This window comes from Beta vulgaris, chromosome 3, assembly GCF_026745355.1.
Source record: "Beta vulgaris subsp. vulgaris cultivar EL10 chromosome 3, EL10.2, whole genome shotgun sequence".
NCBI lineage: Eukaryota > Viridiplantae > Streptophyta > Magnoliopsida > Caryophyllales > Amaranthaceae > Beta > Beta vulgaris.
In genome coordinates this window covers 44,431,649-44,456,263 of record NC_079204.1, presented here as the reverse complement: position 1 = coordinate 44,456,263, position 24,615 = coordinate 44,431,649, and the positions used below count along the sequence as shown (strand labels likewise).

At 34.9% G+C, this 24,615-nt stretch overlaps 2 protein-coding genes across 3 annotated transcripts; one reads left to right on the top strand and one right to left on the bottom strand.

Moving 5' to 3' along the window:
* On the bottom strand, positions 1 to 3,082 carry LOC104888915 (protein MAIN-LIKE 1-like). The gene is made up of 5 exons (XM_057393391.1): positions 2,757 to 3,082; positions 1,464 to 2,009; positions 718 to 1,368; positions 450 to 611; positions 1 to 354 (listed from the first exon to the last, which is right to left on the bottom strand). Exons 2-5 carry the CDS (start codon positions 2,007 to 2,009, stop codon positions 1 to 3), a joined length of 1,713 nt encoding a protein of 570 aa, XP_057249374.1. The 5' UTR covers positions 2,757 to 3,082.
* Positions 3,083 to 16,535: 13,453 nt separating this feature from the next.
* On the top strand, positions 16,536 to 22,863 carry LOC104888735 (hypothetical protein). Of its 2 annotated transcripts, none has more exons than XM_010673784.3 (6): positions 16,536 to 16,988; positions 17,120 to 17,427; positions 17,840 to 17,981; positions 20,999 to 21,108; positions 21,785 to 22,193; positions 22,298 to 22,863. In XM_010673784.3, exons 2-6 carry the CDS (start codon positions 17,131 to 17,133, stop codon positions 22,606 to 22,608), a joined length of 1,269 nt encoding a protein of 422 aa, XP_010672086.1. In that variant the 5' UTR covers positions 16,536 to 16,988; positions 17,120 to 17,130; the 3' UTR covers positions 22,609 to 22,863. The 2 variants fall into 2 exon arrangements, with proteins under 2 accessions (XP_010672086.1, XP_010672085.1); XM_010673783.3 differs by having other exon boundaries at positions 16,537 to 16,988; positions 17,114 to 17,427.
* Positions 22,864 to 24,615: the final 1,752 nt, after the last annotated feature.

Here is a 24,615-nt window from a genome sequence, read left to right as displayed (position 1 = left end):
TCAAACTTTAGCATGTGTGCGATCCTTAAACCAATTTATATAATTATCAGCAACCTCAGTGGTAAAACGAGCACGAAAAGACCCAAGCATACCAGGTTGCATCAAATGTTGTTGCCATGTTCTCCAATTTGTAATCATCGGATCATGTACACAATTATATTTATGTATATTGGATCCCCTATACACTTTATTAGGAACAAAAGGACATGGAGGTATCACTTGAACATATCCAAATTGCCTTAAAACTCGAATAGGCATGTATGGCTCAGTAATGGACCGACAATGAATGATTCCACAATATCGCAAAATTGGAACATCTTTGCTCGGATCTCTTGTAAAGGGGGTCCAAGTAACCTACTTACATAAAATAAAACATGTTGATACACAAGTAATTTCTAAATTTATGACAAAAACAATTAATAAAATGAAAGAGTAAGTATTTGATTAACCTCATCCACCGTCATGCAATCTAACGCAGCTCTGTAAATTAGTAAATCATCATTCGTCTTTTTCATCTTTCCAGGTACCCATCTTGCAGCATATGGGGGTTGTTTCGCCCAATTTCCATTTTCCGTTGGCCTAAATCTTGGAAAATATTCATATATCCATGCCTATTAACTCAAATAACAAATACACACATCATTAAAATTTAAATACTTTAAGATAATATATAGTTCAAATGTATTAAAATTCAATCAATAACCATATATTTCTTACCTGAAGTAATGTTAAACAACCACTTATTTGCTTAGTTTGAAATCGTGAAGCCTTTCCGAGCTGACGATACATATAAGCTAAAGTTGCAGCACCCCAGGCATAACTACTAACCCCTTCTAAATTCATTAGAAAAGGTAAAAAATGTCCATTCACTGCATTATGAGTCTTGTCTACAAACAATGTAGCACCAACCAACCATAACAAAAATCCTATTGCAGTATGTTTTGGATTTACATTTTGATTAGATACGTTAGATTTTACAACATTGAATTTTATGGTACCTTTCTTCCAATTTTTATTTATTTCATCCATAGACATATATAGGAGGGATGCCATGTGGGTTTTCATCAATGATACCGCAGGTCCAGTATTCTCAGTGATTAGAGGGTTACCCACTACAGGTACATTGAGTATATAAGATACATCATGAAGAGTGATGGTCATTTCTCCAAATGGCATGTGAAATGAATTTGTTTCAGGATGCCATCTCTCAACGAAAGCTGAAATCAGAGGCAGGTTTACGTGCTCAAACATACAAGCTGATAAATGTTTTAGTTGTGTTTTTGCAAGCAGAAGTTTAACATCATCTTGTTCTATAGTCCACGAAGATAACTGGTCACTTCGATTGTGGCATGTCAACAAACCTCGATCCTATTGAACGAAAAAACTATTATTAATATACACGAATTAATGAATACATGGATTAAATTAGAAAAAATAAAAGCATTAGAAGATGTGCATCTAACCTGACCAATCCATATGTAGTGTGCAACATGAGCGCGAAAACCGGTAAGTAACTCGGGATTTGAAGGTCCTCCATCTATCCCTCTAATCAACTGCCAATCATCAATTTTGTGTACGTTTTGTTCTTCCTCATCCTCCTCCCCTATGTCATCACCCTCTACATCATCAGTATCATCACCATTATCATCAACTAGATCCTCATCATCCTCACGTTCTCTCTGAAATAGAATATCACTAAACAACATATCTTCTTCTTCAGAAATATTATCATCTGAATCATTATCAACATAGTTGGGGATAGTAAAATCCTCCATATGAGTTTTCTCTCGATCATTTTTACTAGTAGGGGCTAAAACTTCTTCTCTAGCTTTCACAGCCCTAGCTCTCGCAGACATTGTAATACCTTTTCGAGTTCTATCATTTTTTTTTCCAAGTCGACCACTATAATTTTTCTCCGATGGTGCTTCACTGTCAAGTAATTGCCTCTTTCCTTTTCCTTTATTTCCATCTTTCTGGCTAATACAACCTCTTTCTCTAGTACTTGACATCTGATATATCATCATAATTATAATTAAAAAGAAGTAAATGTTTCTCAAGTCTTATTGCACATAATACTAACAACTAGGTAGTACATTCCAAAAATCTCCTAGAGGTATGGGTGGAGTACTGGAGTACTAATATATGGCCTACTTGTTACCAATTCAAGTCACCAACATGAGACATTCCAAAGATCTGTCTCTAAAGTTCTGATAGATTGGCTCATCATTAATTACCACTACTATACCTTGCAAAAAGGTTGTTGTGCATTTACTGTTGCTTTCATTAGCTTGGAGTAGCAAACCACAAATATCCTCATATACAGACAAACTTACTACATTTTTTTAATAAGTGGATGCACCAAATTCATTACAATCAGTGATCTCATGACTATCAAATCCATTAATCAATCAGTGATCTCATGACTATCAAATTTCGTAGTACATAATCATGATACTTCAGTTCTATAAATATGAGTTAGCATATCAATTAGGTGGAAGTTTTAGTTTTTTTCAATATGAGTTAGCATATCAATACATATCAGCTTATGGTATCATGATACTTCAGCTTATGGTATCATGATACTTCAGTTCTGTAAATTTCAATATGAGTTAGCATATGAATTCTGTGGAAGTTTTAATCATCTGCAATTCCAATAAAAATGTATTTTTTTTAAAAAAAATCTCAACACAATCAAAAGAAACAGAAGAACAATATCTCAATCAAAGAAACAAATTCAAGAATCAAAGAAAACAGACCGTGTACTACGCTCCCGGCGACGAGCAGGTGCCGACGACGATGCAGACAAGATGGCGCGTCGAATGAGAAGTAAGAAGAGGATTTAGGGTCGGCGAGTCGGACGAAGCGGAGGAGGATCGTCGGCGTCACCACCGTCGGCTCGCGAAACTGATGCAGACGACGATGACGATGCAGAAGACGATGATGATGCAGAATTCTCGTGTGTGGTGAGGGTGAGGGTAAGGGTGAGGGTGAGGGTGAGGGTGGGGTTAAATTTTAATAAGGGTAGGTTAGTCTTTTCCAATATTTTGCTGTATTTAGCCTTTTTCTTTGCTGTATATATCACAGCCCTTTAATATACATGTATAGATTTAACTTTCTGGGAATGTTCAATGATTTCATTCACGCAGTTTTAGCACAATCATTTTTTCACAGGTTAGTATTATTATACTATCTTAGAATTGATTAGGATATTCTATCATACTATTCAGAAACTAAGTTCTATATTCTTCTCACCTTTTTTTCACTTAATTATCTTGCCAAACAATAATAAGTCCTCATGTAATTTATGTTCGATGCTAATAAGCTGTGGTAGATTAATTTGAAGCAATTAATTGAGTTAAGATAAGTCATTTGATCGTTTAACTATTGTATCGACCAGTTGCCGTAGTTCACTTCATAACTAATCAAGTAAGTTCTAGTGAGTTCTACGCCCTCCAATCGGTATCGTTTCAGCTAGGAGCAATGATAAATATCTAACAGTTAATATAAATTTTCGTGTAACAAATGTTGTTTGTGTATATCACATATGCTGTTTCGTGTAACCAGTTAGATGTGTTAGATATGATGCGGCGGAATTTATTTATTTTTATTAATCTTTTTTTTGTTTTGAAATTTCTTTAGATCTTTTTCTTTTTTTTGTAAACCTTTTCTGATTCTCTTTTAAGCAATAATATCTTCAACTACTAAACTAACTACTTGGATTATAATTTATAACTTAGGCTCAATATCTAATTTGGGCTAGGATCTATTTGAAAAACCCATAATATATTATAAAAGCCTATTAGCATGTAATTCACATGTATACCAAAATTTTTGTATTAAAGTAAGTTGGCTCATTTAATAACTCATAAATAAGTCAAAATTAGGTCAAAATAGCGTTTTAAGTTCATAGCGCGAAACTCTATCGCATTCTACCCCCCTTAAAAGGAGTTACGCCCCTGTAACTCGTAGGCTTAAAACTTGACTTAAAATTATTTACCAATTTTGTAATGCAAACAATATTAGAATCGTTGCTGGAAATGTAATAATAAAATCACTAGAGAGATAATAACACTTTCAAAAATAACTTTTAAGCTTTTAAAAAATTAACCTCTATTTCAAGATATTAATAATAGAAATAATTGTCTTCAATAATAGATCAATATAATAAAGAAAGTATTTGAATAAGTACAAAAGGGTATAATTTATGACAAACTCGAAAAATTTCTAAAACTCAAGTAGGAAAATTTTCCAAATTCTAGAATTATAGAGAATTATAAATTGATACTAAAGGCAGGAGTAGCAGAATAAAAAGACATAAGGAAAATTCTAATATATTATGAAAATGCTATAATATAGTGAGAATAAAAGAATTTTATAAAACTTTCATAAGCTTTAATCGAAAATACAATACTCAAACAACTTTTTTCTTTTGTAAAATACGTTTGCTTTCTCCTCAAAATTTAATCAGCTTCACATAACTCATGAAGGTCTCACAATGAATATCATAAAAAATTATCCTTGATCCTACTTTATTACAAATCAAAATCAAATCAATTCATCATTATTCACAAGCAAAACTTGTTAGTGTATATACTAACACAACATATATACTTGAAGAAAAATATACTTCTTTACTTAGGTCCTCAAAACTAAAACTCCTCGAAATTCATCTTCAAATTTTTCTTAAAGTACCATAATTAATATTCTCTCAAAAATAGAGAGTAGTCAACTAGGACTTGAGATAGTAAATAAACAATCTTTTCCTGAAATTCATAAAATCTTCATTTTAATAAAATTAACTCCTTCACATAATATAAACTCAATGCTTAAATCTATAAAACAAGAATATGACTAATCTTTCCAAAATCAATTACCTTGATTGACTAATTTTGTAAGAATAGTGCCTTGAATGTGTTCGTCAAAATGCGTCAAAAAGGAGGTCCTGGGGTACCGCCCGATTGGGCCCGTGACGAATTTGAGAACAACGGGTTTTGGTGAAGTCGCCCGATGACGTCGGGCCATGTCGCCTGATCGGGCAAGCTCGCGAATTACGACTCGGGCGAGTCTCGCCCGACCGGGCGCGCAACGAACTTGGGGAAAATACCGCCGGATCGGGCGGGTTTCGCCCGACCCGATCAGGCGGCTGCCCGGTAAACGCGGAAACGCGTTTTTCTGACGCTAAGTATAAATAGGTTATTTATACCTAGGTTTTAAACGGCCGAATTAGTCTCTATTCTCTCTCTAATCTGGTTTTCCTCATATAATAAAATATTCTCCCTCTCTCTGCCGTGGACATAGCCAAATTGGTGAACCACGTAAATCTGTTGTCTGTTTTTATTATTTTTGCATTCATAATTTGTTTCTCTCTCACGTCCGTTATAACAAATTGGTATCAAGAGTTTTGGTGATCGATGTGTGTGAAAAAGATGTCTGGGATGAGTGTCAAAATTGATAAATTTACTGGGAGGAATAGTTTTAGTCTGCGGCAAATCAAGATGCGGGCGTTAATGAAGCAACAAGGGTTGTGGGCACCGTTGGCAAAGAAGTCAACATATCCGGTTACCGCTGAGATGACCACTCTGGAGGAGAAGGCGCATTCAACGATTATGTTGTGTCTTTCTGACGACATAATTACTGAAGTTGCGGAGCAGGAAACTGCTGCTGGTCTGTGGTTGAAATTAGAGAGTTTATACATGACAAAATCTCTAACCAACAAGTTGCTTTCGAAGCAACGTCTGTTCAGCCTGCGTATGCAGGACAGTATGTCTCTGAGGGACCATCTGAATAAATTAAATACTATCTTACTAGATCTTCGTAATATTGATGTCAAAGTAGATGATGAGGATGCTGCTTTAATGTCAGTATCTTTGCCTTCGTCGTATGAGAATTTTGTGGATTCTTTTATTGTTGGAAAAGATAGTCTGTCAATAGAAGAAGTAAGATCTGCACTTCACACTAGAGAGATTCGTCATAAGGCGTCTGGTACAGTTACAGTCGATCAGGCTGCTGGATTAGTAGCCAGTAGTAATGGACAGGAGAATTCGGGGAAAAAAATCCAGGAAACCGCCTTCGAGGGGTCCTAAATCTAGTGATGTATGTAATTACTGTAAGGAAATGGGGCATTGGAAAAGGGAGTGTCCTAAAAAGAAAAATAAATCTGGGTCTGATGAATCTGGGTCTGGTTCTGCTGCTGTTGCAGCAGAAAATTTCAGTTCTGATGATGATATTGCTTTAGTTGCTAATGAACAAACACATTGTAGTGATGTGTGGGTTTTAGATTCTGGAGCGTCTTGTCATATGTGTTCGCGCAAGGAGTGGTTTATGAACTATAAACAGGCTCATGGAAGTGTTACTATGGCCAACAGTGAGGTCTGTAAGACAGTTGGTATAGGGTCCATAAGAATTAGGACATGTGATGGCAAAGTCTATACTTTGAATGATGTTAGGCATGTTCCACAGGTCACAAAGCATCTGATTTCACTTAGTCTGTTCGACAAGAAAGGGTTTAGTTTCCAAGGTGAGGGTGGAGGGTTGTATGTCTACAGGGGTTCGAAGATGATCCTGAAAGGGGATAAACGGGAGACATTGTATGTGTTGCAAGGGTCTACGTTATTTGAGTCTGGGGTTGCTACATTGGCTGTTTGTGATAGTGTTGAGAAACAGGTGGAGCACAGAGGCACTCTAGGTTGGTGTGGTGGTTCACGTCAGGGAGAAATCTGTCAACACTCACAGTATGAATTTGAAATTCCGTGTTCTTCGTCATCAAAATTGGGTCAGTCAAACTTGACTCCTGGTCAACATGAAATCTTTGGGAACTCTCCCCAAAGGGACGGTTATGAAGACATGGTGGGTTTTGCACTGTATGTTGGAGAGGTGAATATTTTTGGGCCGTCCAAGGAAGGTGTTACTTGTGCTAGGAAAGAGTATAAGGAACACATCTGTTCGAATCTGATTCCACAGGGTAAGTCCCAAGGTTTCTTGGACTTACAAGCTGATCGTGATTGTTAATTGCTCTCTTGGGGCAATTCTGGGGTCCTTAGGGACTAATCTGTTCTGGTTGTCTTTTGGGACAAATCTGGTGTTGGGAGATTTTGGGCGTTGTGATCAATGCATCTGGTTTTCTGGTTATTGTGAGAGGATTCAAGTCAAGGTGGAGATTTGTAAGAATAGTGCCTTGAATGTGTTCGTCAAAATGCGTCAAAAAGGAGGTCCTGGGGCACCGCCCGATTGGGCCCGTGACGAGTTTGAGAACAGCGGGTTTTGGTGAAGTCGCCCGATGACGTCGGGCCATGTCGCCCGATCGGGCGAGCTCACGAATTACGACTCGGGCGAGTCTCGCCCGACCGGGCGCGCAACGAACTTGGGGAGTAGAAAATACCGCCCGATCGGGTGGGTTTCGCCCGACTTGATCGGGCGGCTACCCGGTAAACGCGGAAACGCGTTTTGCTGACGCTAAGTATAAATAGGTTATTTATACCTAGGTTTCAAACGCCGAATTAGTCTCTGTTCTCTCTGTAATCTGGTTTTCCTCACATAATAAAATATTCTCCCTCTCTCTGCCGTGGACGTAGCCAAATTGGTGAACCACGTAAATTTGTTGTCTGTTTTTATTGTTTTTGCCTTCATAATTTGTTTCTCTCTCACGTCCGTTATAACAAATTTCTTTCCTTTTCTCCATTATTAGACTTCCGTTTTTTTTTCAAAAGTATATTTCTTCCATCATTAGATTTACTTAGCACTTTCAATAATTAATATACCCAATCCTTTATAACTCATTGTAAGAAACATATCTTAAAATCAACAATTATTGTGAATATTCTATCACTTAAGCAATAGTTTAAGCTTACTCCCAAAAATAATACTCCCCCCGTTTCATTTTAATCTACACACTTACACTTTTCACGCATGCCAATGCCAAACTTTGAGGACATATATCTTTAGTTTTGTATTTGTAAAAATTATTAAAAGTAAATCTTAATAAAATACATGTTATGATGAATCTAATAAGATCCCACATGACTATATTTTCATCTGCGTATAAATCACAAATGATGGTCAAAGTGAAATTTGTGAATAGTGTAAAATGTCAAAGTCTGTATATTAACCTGAAACGGAGGGAGTACTCCTCTTGGCACTCAATAATCTCCAAAATCAACTTATAATACATATAGAGAATTCTAGTACCTTACTTCCACCTGTTAAAACAAAAACGATCTAAAGGAACCTGTCAAAGTTTCAAATATGGTCTTACTTCTTACTTTCTTTGCTTAACTATAACAATTATACATCCTTTTAAAATATTTGCAGTTCAGTATAGGAGAAAATTCCTTAATTATATCCAGATCAAATATGGTACTTCGTATACCTGTAATATCCTCATAGTATCCCTTAGTTTTTTTTTTACCTTTTTTAAGGTAATATCTATATTGAAGCTAAAATAGTGTTGACTATATCCATAATATATAACTCATCTAGATCTTGATAATTCATCCAAACTAGTATAAACCATTGACCTCCTACTTGTTTCCACAAATTATGAAATTTCTCTTCCTTACTCATGTCACTAAACATTAAAGATCATCCAACTACATAAGGCTTCAAATGATTAATTTCATAATTCTTAGCACATAATATAATGTATGGTCTTCTTTACTCCTACTTAAAAAAATAACTACTAAACTTCTTTCCTTGAAAGGAACAAACTAGAACAATTTTCACCTTTAATGAATTTAAAATTAGTCAACTAGGCTTACCTTGAACTCATGGTTCTCCTAACACTTATAAATCTACAAAATAAACATATTGATGATTTACACAATGTATATAAATCACTTTGCATAAATTGGATCACATGCACACATGTCATATAAGACATTAAATAACCAGGTTCATCTCATAGAAAATATACATGCCAAAAAAATACCATAAGAGATAGTAATATTACAACTTGCAAGTAGCTTCGTATAATAATATGTCATGAAAGATAGAATAATAATTGAATTCTTATAAATAACAATTAAATCTTTCTTTTGCTTATGAAAAATACGAAGATTTTTCATATTATCTTGACAATAAGTCAAACTTCCTTGAAATAAATTCATAATAATCAAATTGCTAATATAACCATAAATAACTAAACAATTCATACAAAAATTTCAATACTTCAAAAAAAAATTCAGCTTTATAATTCGAAACAAATATATAGATATATAAGTTAAATAAAGATTGCATGTCGACATAATATAGTCAAAATAAAAATAACATTTGAACTATAATTTTGAAATGAATCGAAAAAAATATTTGAAATTCCTAAAAAAAACAAATTTCATTTGATATTTTTGAAAAATACATATATAACTATATGACCAAAAGAGTTATTTATTGAGTATAGGTCATATGTATGAATAACTAGTCGAGTGAGTTCCTAGGAAAGAGAGGTGCGGCACAAATGGCCAACTTAAGTACCAAGTCATTCCTTAGCCAAAACTTTCCTCAGAAAAATAAATCCACACATCTATTCCGTTTTTCAAAATATAAATAAGAAAATAATTAAACTTGGAAATATAAGTATTTGCTAAAAAGAAAGAAGTATTTTTTTTGACACATAATATAAACTGTCAAAAAGAGAAAATGCAAGTAGATAGCGAAGCTCTAGCTTATATGCCCTTCCTAGATCTACCCATAATCTCGTTAACTGTTTATTTTATTTTCAAAAAGAACATGAAAAACTGATACCATTTTGTAACACCCCCAAATTTCTCTCTTTTGGAAAACTTATTTTAATATAAAACTTCTTGAGAAACTTGAGAGTATTACCGCCACGTGATAACGTTAAAGGCTTTAATACTAACTACTAACTGAACTTTAATTAATGTAGCGGAATAACTAAACTAATTTCTCTTTATTGAAATAACTTTATTGTACAACTATATAACAATGAAATAAAGAAAATAAAATAACAATCCTTGACTAATTATGATTCCTCACTAGCTCCCCCTATGAAGTATGCATATATCAACCTGTAAATCTGCTCACCAAAATGGGTCATCACAGGGACAAAGCCATAAAACAAAACAAAAAGCGTGTCAGTAAAAATATGAGTACATGTATTGTGGAATATTAAACACTTTATTTAATTAAACATTCGAAATATTTAATTTCGAAGAACCTTTCTGGATACTTGATAATACTTGTATAATATAAAGTATATAACCTTGATGAAATCCTTTTTCCTTGCCTAGGTACCTTTCCTAAAGTGTGCACACCCCCGAGGTTTAGTATTCTTTACTGAGTCTTTTACGAGGGGTTACTACCTTGTCCACATGACTTATACAAAAAGTACATGGGTAAATAGTATAATGGCTACTGTTCTTGCTAATAAATAACAAGCCGTTGCCTGGGTAAATAATAATAGTTGTCGTTCTTGCTGATAAATATTAAATCGTTGCCTCTTTATAATTGCGATCATAAAAGATCATGTATCTAATAAAAATCCTTCTGAAATAATCCTCCCTTAAAAAGAATAGTACTACTTATAAATTTAGCCATATAAAGACATAAACAAAATAACTTGCTTAAGAGGTAACCTTGAAAAAGAATAATAGTTCAAAAACACTCCTTTTTTAAATATTTAAATATCAAACTCCTTGTAAATTATATGAATATAGATTCAAAGATCAAACTTTATAATAATATTGAACTAAAAGCATGATTCAAGTATATAATAAAATTAATAAACATTCAAACATGTTCATACATAACACATGTAGTTCATAATAGAACTTATAAAAACATGAACTTCGATTCAAAATGTTTTCCTAAAAACATGATACTACGGTTGCAAAATAATTATTAAAGATCTACATATACACGCACCTTGAAAATTAATAACTACTAAGAGAGAAGAGAAATGGTAGGCTAAGAGAGATAGTTTAAACTTGAGAAAAATGATGTATTTCTCAAATTTGGTGTGAAGAATATGATGGGTAAAGACCCCTATTTATACAAGTTGGATAGGTAGAATCACAATAGGACTAGGAAACTAAAAGATGAATTTAGGGAAAAAGATAAACTAATCTAGCTAAGATATAGCTAATATTTATGATTATCCAACTAAGATTTGGAAAAGATATAAGTTATCCCATAATGTAATTATAGAAGGTAAAATAATCAAAAAGGAAAAAAAAGTAACCAAAATTATTTATCAAACATAACCGCGTGAGATATGATGCGGCGGAATTTATTTTTTCTTTTCCTTTTTTTTATAAATATTTTTTTATGTTTTGGAATTTCTTTAAATCTTTAAAATTTAATGGGAACTTGGAAGTTGAAAAAAGAATAGAATATAGAAGGTTTAACGGGAAATGAAACGAAGATTTTTACAAGATGGGATTGGAAGGTTGAGGGCCTTCCGCAAATCCCAAAGAACATTAAAGGTCGTAATGATAGTTCCTCTTGTATCTTGTATTGTATGTGCATGTGAATTCGTGATAGGAAAGGGAAGATTATGTGGACTTCTTTTCTAAATGGGCTTCAATGAATCAAGGGCCCTTCTTTTCATGAGGCCTTGTGCTAATGGTCTGTTTGCACGGGTCATTAATTGGCCCTGCACGTACACCTAAGAAAGAATCCCAAATTGATAATTGATAATATTAGAACTTTTAAGGTATGACAAAATAATGAATGAGAATTTCAAGACTTTTTAACTTAATACAAAATTTTTCACTAGTAGCCATATAGGTAGTGGCTGTGGACTATTACTTGTTTGCGATGTTGATAGTAGTGATTGTTACGTGCTATATTTCTATTTTCGCAATATTTTGGATTTGTTAGGTATTAATTCTATAATAGTCAATGACCCAATGGTCATGTTTGTTGAGAACTAGATGTGACATGTGGACATGTAGATGATAGTTTCTTCAAAAATTATAAAGTGCAACTGCTACACCATAACCTATGGTGTAACAATCCATCCACATGTATGAAACAAATTGGTCTTCGTTCACCATGTTTTTAAACCAAGAACTCATTTTCTCTCTCCTCTCCCTTCAATGGCAGCGAACATAAAATTTCTATTAGAACTCATCATCCATCATTGACGAGTGATAATAGGTTTGTCGGAGTAAAACCTCCCCCGAAGAGATTTGGTGCAAGCGTGCATCATCAACTTTATTGGTCGTCTTTCTCAAAATTGAACATAGACATTTCCAATCATGTGGTCGGCGAGATTGTCACATACATTTAGGGATTCGATTTTGCCAAAATTGTCAATTGCTGCCAACCTCCGTCTTTTGGTTTTGTTCACTGAAACTTTGTTCCTCGCAACCGCGCGCTAACACTAACTATGTTGTTGTCTGAGATTTCTGTCTCCTCGAGTTCTAGGCTATTGTCCAGTTTTCCATTGCCTCAAGTCATGGGTGCTCCTGTGTCTACTAGCGGCTCCGATCCGTCCTTGTCGTCGCTTCTGCGCTCTACCGTCTTCGCACTTGTCAGCACCGCTGCTCCTTCCCTCGCTGCTCTTGTCAACGCCGCCCTTTTTCTCTCCGCTATGTCGTGCTAGTGCTTGAATTTGAGAAAATTAGTTGTTGTGAGTAGTCAATTAAAATTTGAATTTGAGTAATTAGTAGTGATAAATTTATAATAATTAAGATAAAAAATGATAATTAAAATAACAAAAAATGATATAAATTTATTGAAAAATGACATAAAAGTGAAAAATAATGATATTACTTTTCTTATAAATGATACAAGTTTGTGTAATAATGATAAGGTATATAAAAATTGAAGAATAATTATAAAATAGGAAAAATCATACAAGTTTGTTGGAAAATTACATAAATGTGAATGTTAATGATGTCAGTTTGTGTAATAATGATAGAATATATATAGATGTGAAACATAATGATGAAATAAGGAAAATGATACAAGTTTGCTGAAAAACGACACAAAAATGAATAATAATAATAATAATAATAATAATAATAATAATAATAATAATAATAATAATAATAATAATAATAATAATAATAATAATAATAATAATAATATCATTTCTCTTATCAATGATATCAGTTTGTATAATAATGACAAGTATATAAAGAGTTGGCAAATGGTGATGAAATAGGAGAAAATGATATAAGTTTACTGAAAAATGATAAAAAAAAGGCGAGTAATAACAATATAATTTCTCTAATAAATCATACCAGTTAATGAATAATAATAAGGTATATAAAGTGTTCGTAAAAGTAATTGAAATAAGGATAATGATACAAAGTCGTTAAAAAACGACACAAAAGTGAGTAATAATGATACCAGTTTTTGTAATAATGATCCAGAGGGAATACAAAAATCGTCTCTTTTAACGACTTTATATTACTTTAAACTACTATTATAGTTGACGATTCGTATCTAATTAAAGAAAATATCTCCCAAGTTTTCAAATTATATGAACGAACCTTGTTAGTAAAATAAGGAAACAAGGAAGACGAAAAATTTATTGTAATATCTTAATTGTATAACCACTTTGACAATGAGAAAATTGTCGTTAGCTCATCACTGACGGGTTGTTGTATACTCGCAAAATATAACCTAAACTACCCAAGATAGGGTAAGTATAGGATGGAATCGACGAGGAAGTATGGTTAATCAAGGGTTAATTAGCTAATTATAATTACAATTAGCTAAATTAATTTTTGCGATTTTCTAAAGTTTAGCAATGATTCTAAAGTCTAAATAAACTAGAAAATCGACAAATTAAATCAAAAAGGCAAGTAAAGGAAATAAAATGAGGGTAAAAGAACTAGGAGATTAGGGGATTCACCAACATTCAATCCAAGAATTGAATCATCAAAATCAAGGGGAAACAAATGAGAGATCACAAGGGGAAAAATCTCGCATATAGGAACTCTAAATACTCTCTCGAGCTAATTAGGCTAGCTTGATTAGTCACTCATGACCTATTCTCATGGCATGAGCAACCAGTCTAGCAAAATCAAGCACAACATGATTAATCAAGCTTCCCCAAACTAGAAAATACTTATTTTCATGGAGATCCTAGTCTAGCAACCAAGTTTAGTTTATTCCTAGCTTCATCTCTCAATCCTTCACTAGGAATTCCAAATATGCAAGTTAAGTGGTGACCAAGCACCCAACAAACCAAATCAAGCAAGTTTGATCAACAAGTTCAACCCCAAAAGTTAACCCCCCTAACTTAGAGTTAGGATCCAAAGAGTAAATGAAGGTTACATCCATTCCCCTAGTAAGAAACTACTCACATATTATGGAAATAAAGCAAAACAAAGTTTGCAATAACTTAATCACCATAACCATGAAGGAAAGAGAAAAAGTGCAAATAATCAACTAATAGAACACGATCTAAGCAAACAAAGCATAATATAAACAAGAATATAGAGCAAAAGAAAACGAAATAAGTAAAGACATTACCAACTTTTAAGCTTGCATAAATGTAATAAAAATGGAGTTTAAAAGCTTCAAACCTCAACTTTCTCTTGCCTAGGGTTCTAAAGTTTTAATGCTAAAACAAGATTTAATCTCTCTAATCCTAAAATACAATTTGCTTAATCTAAAAATAAGAGGAGTTTCTCTTATATAGTCCTAAAATAAAGTAATCATAATTATAATAAAACTCCCATACACAAGAGGACTAAAGAAAGTTTCATTTTTGGAAAATCCAGCGACCTGGGCGCTCGGGTTGAGGTTGGCCCGGGCAGGTCGGACCACAAGACTGGAATTTCAGTTTTTTGCAGGCCGACCTGGGCGGGTTAATTGCCCGAGCGCTCGGGTCATTTTTCAATTTCTTCATTTTAAAACGGTCATATCTCACTCGTTTTTTACTAGAATTGCGCTTGTGACCACTCCTTGGAAAGCTATTGAGTTAATATTTCATATCAAACTCGAATCCCTCAAAAATGCTTTGTGTGATGAAAGTTATGACCATTTGAAGTTGATCCTTGTACGCAAACTAGAGGTGCGCATGGGCCGGGCCAACATACGGACCGGCCTGACCCGTTGTCCGCGGGCCTGTCACTATCAAGAAATTTTATTTCAGGCCCGCACCGGCACGAGCTCGTCTAGATGACCCATGGGCCGGCCCGCGAGCCGAACGTTCCTATCCTTTGTTTTTTAGCCTAAAACTGTAAAAAAATAATAAAAAAAACAACATAAAACACGGGCCAGGCCCGCAGGAGGCACGAGCCCGGGCCGTGGACAAAATCAGGAAATTTCAGGCCCGAATCGGGCCCAACTCGCCATTTTCCCATGCCCACGGGGCGAGTGCACGAACAAGCCCGGCCCGGCCCGACCCATATCTAGGTCTAACGCAAACCCTTTCAAAACTTCTTAATTTTACCCCCATGAACTTGGTTATGCTACCTTGATTCTTCCTTGACCTTCCTCTTCGATCTTAATATTTGGGGTTGTGCCAGTGTCCTTCAAGCATGCTACTAAGTCCTGAGACCAAACAAAGCGCCCTAAGAAAGTGCATACAAGGAGAAAAACTGCACAAATTAAGGAAATAACTAACAAATTAAACTAGCCTAAACCAACTCAAAAGCAACTATAATAATACCAACTAAAAGCAATCAAAAATTAAAGCAATAAACAAGACATCAATTACCTTATACTTCCTCCCTTCTAATTTACTTGCAACACTAGGATTTTCATGCATCCTGATTCACAACTTTAGCCATTGATATTATTATCTACAAGTAAATAATATAAAGTTGATATCCTAAAATTATATGTAAAGACAAGTCTAACAAGATCATACATAACTATGGTTAACTTTACTTATTAATCATACTAGATGGTCAAACGAGAGTATATAATTAAATAGCGTAAAAGTCCATTTATAACAAAACAAAGGAAGTAGCTCATACTTTCTCAAAAGATTTGCTTCAAATTCTCAAACAATCATGTGACCCATGCCACTTCACTAGTGGTCATAGACATGTTTCTCAACTCAGCTTCACAAGATGACTTGGATGTCACCGTATGTTTATTTCTTTAGATGCATCATATTGATTAGGTACACTTGTCGATTGACCATTAATATGTTCAATTATATATCATTAAAAATTATAAAAATATGATGTTTTGAAAATATAAATTGATATGAACGAATGGACAATTAAAACAAGAGTTTGTCTTGTAAGAGACCGTCTGCTTTTAAATTAAAATTAAGCAATGATAAGTTTGATATTAAAATGAAAATTAGCCAAATAGTGACTAGGTTAATTTCTTTAGGTGACTAATTTAATCAATTTAGTAATTAAGTCTACTATTATATTAAAATTAGACCGTATCTTTTAATAATTTTTGTTAAAACAATAGCATTTATCTCTATAGATAAGTAATTAAATATAATCAAGTGTAAAAAATCAATGTGATACATCAATTAAGAAACAGAGGAATTAGATAATTACGCTAGTATTTTTAAAATGGTCGAAAAATTCCCCAAACAATTCCTTTTCCAACGAGCAAGTAGTAAGAACTAAGAAGTAACCCAACCCAACCCAAACGAAACGCTGAAAACTGAAAAGTTTCATCATTACTTCCTTCCTTCCGTTAACTCCGATACCTTTCCTATACTTTCCGCGGGCGTTATTACCCCCGCTTTTCTCCCGTGTTCGATTCTTGTCCCCGCCCTTCTTCCTCTTATAACATTCCCCTCATTTCCGATCTTTCTCTCTCTTCCGCCATTGTTGTCCGATCATCACTTTTTTTCTAAGCTTTTTTTTGTCTTCTCATTTTCACTTCTATCCCTAATTTAAAACGCAGACAATCACTGGTGCTTTCTATCATTCTCACGATTTTCTGTATATTGATGTTCGTGGTTTTTTCATCGAAATCCCTAATTTGCGCGACTGCCACAGTTTTCTGGCGCTGCTTTTCACGACAGATCGTTGTTTTCACTCGATTCTCTTGCTTCGATTTCGGCGAAATCTTCAATTTCTAGGATTACTTCTCAGGTGAGTTTCTTAATTTTGAATTTTCTCTCTCCTCCGTTTCTAGGAATGAGTTCGATCTGTTTTAGCCTCGATTTATGCGCCGGATCATTGATTTGTGTTTTTGACAATGGTTAATTTTGCCATAGGGTTAGCTGGTTGAGCGATGGCTGGGGAACCTGAGAAGAATGTAGAAACTTCTGCTGGTGAGACTTCAGACATGGTTGAAGATAATCCTAAAGATGAGAAAAATTCAAAGGAGGTTTCAAAGAAGAAGAAGAAGAAGAAGGGGTTTTTTGGTCGAATTTGGAATGGTTTGTTTGGTGCTCGAAACGACGATTTCGAGCGGAGATTGGAGCGAATTTCCAAGGAGGAAAAGACTATTATTACTAGAATGAGGAGGAGAACTCTGAGTTGGGGAAGTATGAGGAGGCATATTATTCTGTTTTCTGTGCTGTTGGAGGTGATACTTTATTCGAATCGTGCTTTTTTTACGTTTGATCTTTGTGTTTGTGGCATGTTTGTGTAGGAAAATGTTTAGGAAACTTGCTTGTTTATTTCAACGATCAACTCATTTATTTCAATGCTCAATTGCCTTAATACTGTTAAATCCTATCTTCGCGTAATTGCTTGATCTTAGGGGTTCGTTGTGTGTAGTTCTAAGTTGAAATCCATTTTTTCCAAGTTTTGCTAGACTGAGGAATAGAGAACTAAAGTTTGTGTGTTTGTAAAGAGCTAGAGTTGAAAGATATACTATGGTTATTGTTGCAATGCCATATTAGCTGTGAATTTTCTAGTATTCTTGATCATGTGTAAATACAGCATCTAGTATATCAATTCTTTGATTGTTATGGTGGTGTTATTTTTTTTTTCAGCTTGTTGCTGTGGGTTATGCTATCATAACAGCAAGGACAGCTGAAAACTGGAAGATTCGAGCTCTTCGGGTTCTGCCAATGTTTCTATTGCCTGCTTTATCTTCTATTACATATTCAGCAATGTCAAGCTTCATAAATATGTGTAAGTTTCAGTAGTTGGCGTTTTGAGTCTTATGCAATGATAGCTGGAAAGAGGACCTTGAGGTTCCTTTTCACAGATCAGTATTGAAAGTTTCTAACTGCCAAAATGCGGGCTTGCATTAGCAGCCCTACAGTGCTCTTGAGTCTTGATTAAACCTGTAAGCTGGTCTGAATGGTGTTTGATGTGATCGTCTGATCCTCCCTCCCTGCACTCTTCTCTGCTACTATATTGGTTGCTGATTGATACTTCCATTTTTGTACAGTACATCCAATCAATGTGCATTTGTATAACTACTTAGGCAGGAAGGTTTAGCTGTAGCTTGAGTGGCATCGTTTATTGAATTTGCAACTGCTCCCCCCCCCCCCCCCCCCTTAAAATAAATTCCCTTCTTTTCCTGACATTCAGAACCCCAAAATGTTGTTAGATGATTGTACATATGGTAGAGTTAGTGGAGTTGGAAGTAACTTTGTGCTCTTTGATTACACACGTTTGACATAAAACACCGAGCATATTAGTAAGTAGCTTTTCTAACAATTGATGTGCATGTATGAAGCTTTAACCATCGTCTGATCCTCTCCCCCCCCCCCCCCCCTCCCTCCCTCCCTCTCTTGTTTGTGGATATACATATAGTACCCTAGTTGGAACTTGGAAGGCCTCATTTTTGAAGGCTGTAGTAGATTGAGTTGCTATGTGATGCAATCACCGGGTCAAGCTTGTGAATGTGCCATCTAAGTGTAGGATGTTCCTCCTATACTTTTCGTTGTTCCTCCAATTTTGGTCCTATTATCATAATTTATTTCCTATTTAGTGATGCTTGTTGCACATCAGCAGCCTTAGTATTCAGAAGCCAATTTTCTAAGGTCAGCTTGAACCCAATCAACCAAACTCGTATGAAGCTTTGTACGCGGACATTAATGGTTGAAGCTGTTTTCTATTTTTGTTCTTGTTTTGCTTGCTATTATGTAGGGTTTTGTTCTTTTTGGGCTTGAGAACTAATGGGCTTGAGAACTAACTGATTGTGTTGAGATGTAGAATGTTAGAATTGCTGATTGAAATTTTCTGTAGAAGCTATAATATGTATGGGCTAGGAGTGCTTAATTGAATTATGTGTTAGGGATTTCATACCTTGTAATTCTGTGCTTTAGGAGTTTAGGCATCTTTTCTAAATGACTCCTATGTTTGCACTCCATTTCGTGGTAATTCCCAAATTGTAAAACTGCATGAAGTTAATAATTTGTGGACAATGTTACTAGGATATGTTTATGTCGCTGATAAAGGTCCAAGCAACCCTTCTCACTCCCACTTAGAACGCTAACATTTCTTTCTTAATTTCTCTTTCCTACTATATGCATTTTGCTCCCAAATTTTGTTCTTTACATTTTGATTCTTTACATTTTGATGAAACCTAACTACCCATTTTTGGTGATCTCAAATTTAATGAAGTTTTACAAGTTGGTTTTACCACAAGAAAAGGTGTAAAGATGGAGGTTATATAAGATTAACACATAAAGCACAGGGTTATACGGTATAAAATCCCTACATCCCTAGGATGTGTCTTATTAAACTAGAAGCTTGATAGTCACAAAGTAAATTTAGTTGAGACAAGCATTTTTTTCTAAAGGCAAGATGAGGATTGTAAACAATGGTGTAGGAATGTGCCTAGGCTTGTATATGAACTACGACTCTTGGTGAATACTTTTTTTTGTTTGTCTGGTAAATTGAGTTTGAACTTCAATATTGGGGTGCTTGCTCATGAACTTGTTTATTTACGTTTGTGAAAAACTCGTCTATTTATGTTCAATTTGTTACAATTTTTGTTCTTCTGGATTCTGTTATTAAGTGAATACCAACATACCATAATAAAATATATAAACAGTTTAACTTGCTCTAATATTACTAAGCAAGATATAGAGGACTAAGCTTGTTTATGACGTTATATGATTGTAAGAACTGTAAAAGCATAGAACTCTTTTATGAGCTAAAACAAAATTTTAAAATGCGCTGAGCTCAAACATACCAACTCCTAGATGGACAGAGGTTTGAAACAATTTGAGCTTAATCTCGAGCTCAACTAATATGAATTGGAACATGAATAGGGTTAGACTTTGATATGCTGACCTCTTTCATTTAGGCCATGTTTGGTAAATAACATGTTCAGTAGCATTTGGCAATATTTAAATTGTGTTATCAAAATGCCATCGCGTATGCTTGGTGAAAACCATTTTTGGACAAAATGCTATCTTACAAAAATGTTATAGGAGCAGATTATGCATCACCAGCTGGTCCTTGTATAGAAAAATATTTCTTCACATTAGATGAATTCTTAACAATGAGTTTACCAAAGTGTTATTTTTTAGAAGCAAATATAGTAACTTAGTGCTAATGGCAATTCAATAAGCTGGTTGTTAAATATGCTTTATGCTGCTGTGATTTGTAATTGTGGATGAAATCATGAAGAAACCCTATTGAATAGGCTGCTTGTTGCCAAGTCTTTATTTTCTGCTACATAAACATACATATTGTATGTAGAATATATGTTACACTGAAGGCCCCCCCCCCCTCTGGGTCCCAGGAATAGGGTCTTACCGCACAAGGTTATACCCTGGGGGTTGGAGAGTGCATAAAATTGTTCAGCTTTCCCAGAATTGCAGGATGTTAACGTTCTGCCCAGTTCTATCATCGTATGTAATAACGGAGATTGATTATTTATTGTATCTTAGTTTTCCATAATATTCTGGATGTTAACATTCCATCACTACACCTAATCCTCGCTCTCTTTTCCCTAAAGCAAAGAATGAGTGGCACTGTTGTCAACTTATATTCAGATGGTAATCTAGAATAAGAATCATATTCTTGTCAGTTATCACAAGCCATCATAGTTAGACCCTGTATTGGAGTATCTCAGTATGTCTTGTTGGCTGGCCTTCTTTGTTTCTCATTTTTTAAGTTACGGGTTATCGCCTTTCATATCAAACTTTATAATGGTTATCTCTTCAATATCTTGTTTTCTTGTGTAGGTGAACGCAAGGATCAGAAAACTTTAGAAAAGCTTCAGTCTGAGAGGCAATCAAAAATTGATGAGCTTAAAGAGAGGACTAATTTCTACCTTACACAGCAGCTTATTCAGGTTGGATGATTGAATATACTTCCTTTGTTATAAAATAGATGATACACTTACCATTTAAGGCCATTTCTAAATAATTGAAGCGTTACTTAATTTGGCATTTAGTTCTCTCTCTCTCTCTCCTCTCCTTAATCCACGTGCCTCCCCCCTACGTTTCATGTATTTTAGAACGGAGGAAGTAATTGTTTAATTCTTGTGCTGACTTTGACCAATAGCTTGTTAGTTGATGTGGGTAGCTCTATAACGCCTATGTATTAGCTATTCTGGAAAAAGAATTTTGTTGACTATTTGGTGGTTCCAGAACTTAAACTAAACACAGGAAAAAACTACTTTTGGGGGAAATTTCACCAGGCGAACTGCAAGGACTAAAATGTCTTATAGCTCTTAAATTACTTCGCAATATTTTTTTTGGCATAAATGACACATGTTTTCTGGAAAAGAGTCTAACAAAAAGGAGAGAAAACAAAAAGCTAGTTGTTCTCCAAATAGCCGAACTCATGCAATAATGTTCAGATGAAGTACAACCCTTCTTCCTGTCAAAGAAGAATTAAGCACAAATTTCGTATTCTGTCGAACATCATATACTGTTTTAGGGCCATTTCAGGAGAGAAGTTTATTATTAGCTGTGTTCTCTTTTAGTGCCCTTTCAGTAATGCCAATTTTTTTCTTCCAATATCAGCGTTATGACACAGATCCTGCAGCTAAAGCAGCAGCAGCTGCTGTCTTGGCATCCAAATACACTGAAGGCTCAGGAATGAGACTTTTGTTTGAAGAGGAGTCCAAAGATGATGCTGGAAAAAGCCATGATGTTGAACTGGTCCAATCTTATGGCCTTAGAAATAGGAAACAACCACAAGGAAGAGGAACTAGCCCAGGAGGTACAATGATTCAGCAGTCTGCTGAGACATCTCCACATGCTGGCAGTGAATATGCCCAGCATAACCAGGAGCTCTTTGTTGATCATTATCAAGGTCAAGGAGCCACTGCATATAATAGTGGATGGTTGTCTCGAATTGCTGCATTACTTGTCGGTGAGGATCCAACCCAATGCTATGCTCTTATATGTGGTAATTGCCATATGCACAATGGTAAGTGCTCTCTATTGATGTGCTTTTCTAAAACAATTCCCTTCTGCCAAAATGATGAGAGACAAGTAGACTTAAATGGTTCCAATTCTCTGGTCTTTGTGTAGGGCTTGCAAGTAAAGAAGATTTCCCTTATCTAACTTATATATGCCCACATTGCCATGCTGTAAATGGGCCAAGGATCCAACAAGAGCGGGCTTCTGGTACTGACATTCCAAATATGGGTTCAGCAGTTTCAGCAGACAATGGTCATGCCACCAGCCGTGTTGTTGATTCTCCACGTGAAAATATAGTCGACAACAAGAATGTAGAAGCTGCCGCCCCTGCTCCTACTCCTGCTCTTGTACTTGCACCTGCACCTGCACCTGCTGAAGCTAATGAGAAGACCGGGGTCTCAGCAGAAGGCAATGAGAGTTGAAGACATTACGTAATGGATTGATTGTCATCGATAAGAACTTTTCCTGGTTGTTCGAGTCGGTATGGTTTTCCAAGGCAAGGGCTGCTGATTAAGAATATGCCTCTAGTTTGGGGTTTTTGTGAAATCTTATTGTGGTAATACTTGTAAAACATGCAAAAGTATAGAATGTTTATGGCTGTAATTGATGTTTGTAGGCGTTTTACTTTGCCAGCCACTATATTAAATTTGAGGCCAGTGAACTGAAGTTTGAGAGCATCTCAGAGGAGAATATTGTCGACAAATTCTCATTCCATGTTTCGTCTTTCCTTCTTTCTTGAGTGCTACTAAAAAAGAATTTAGATCAACAGTAGTTGAATCTACGCCGCAAGCCCGCAACTACTCACACAAGGAGATAGAAAAGTAAAAAGAATTGGGTAAAAGGAAAGAAACTAGGGGAAACTAACAAAAGAGAGGAAATACGGCAATCATAAAACACACGTGAAAGCATTAAGTTTGGTTTTAACAAAACTTTTTACACCCATATGGCTGAAGTTTTTCAAATTTGGAACAAGGGAGCATACTAATAATACTCATAAGTCCCCTCAAAAAAAAATATATACTCATTAAGTCAGTCAAATATCAAAATTATCAAAAAATCAAAATATTAGTTTCATTGCCTCATTTATGTTATGTTTGATCATATCACTTATTAATATTTAATTTGAAGTATTTTTTGTAAAAATTAACAATAATAATCCCGAGTATTTCTCAACTTTTTAGATTAATCCGAACTACTCCCTTCGTTTCCTAAAGATCTTCCTTGTTATTGTTCCTACAGATACCAAGGAGGATCCACTTGTGTGGGGTGTGGGGTGGGTAAAGTAGGAGAAAGAAAGGGGTTAAGATAAATAAACAAATAAAAATGGGTTAAAGTAGGAGAGAGAAAGGGAGTAAAATTGAATTAATAATGTAATGGTGGACCATATGATAGGGACATGAGAGGGTAAAAAGGGGAAAAAAGAATTCCAAATAAGGAATAAAGTAAAAGGGGGAAGATCTTTTGGAAACGCACTTAAACAGAAAGAGGGAAGATCTTTAGGAAACGGAGGGAGTAATATTTAACTCAGTATAATTCCTATTCTCAACTTCATGGGTTCCCTTTTCAAAACACTATCCAATGACTTGCAACCTTTTATGTCAGTTAATTTCTAAAAATATCAATCTACAACAAGACAAAAGAATAGTCAATTAACAAATTAAGAATGAAAACAGATAAATTAACAAACTAGAATTGTTAGAAAATCTGGTTAACCAATTACAATTGTTAGAAAAAGTGGTTACTAACAGAAGAATGGGTCAAAATTTGATAAAGGCAAATTGACAATACATTAGGAGAGAAAAAGGAAGTGAAAAATCAAAACTTTAATGACTACTCTACAAAATAAGTATGGCTTCAATTAATTCCAAATTCAAGAGTGTAAAATCTAACCTGACAAAATCAATATTGGTCCAAACATGCTTTTGACTCTTATTACAGTGACTGTTTGATGGAGCTTGTCTTGGCAACCAATCGTTTGAGTCTCTTAGGGGACTCAAACGGGGGTAATTTGGTCATTTTAAGCCTTGGAAATTTCACGCGCGTGTTGTTTGGTACCAATGCTAGGTTAGATTGGTACCATTGTCCGAAAATTTCGATACCAAAGTAAGGTTGTTGGTACCAATCCTGATAACAATGTGATACCAATACCAGGTTATAATGGTACCATTGTGTAACTTTTTGAGTGTTTGAGTCTTTTTTGGACTCAAACAGTTGGTTACCAAGCCTTTCTCCTGTTTGATGCATGTGGACAAATTGGTTTGATTTGTATTGATAACGGATGATGGTAGGAACAATTTAAGAATTACTCCCTCTATCTTAAAAATATTGCTACATTTGCTTATTCACAAAGATCAAGGAATTAGCATGGTCTTACTATGCAGAGACAATATTAAGGGAAAATCAGATTGCTAATGATATGAGAAAAAGTT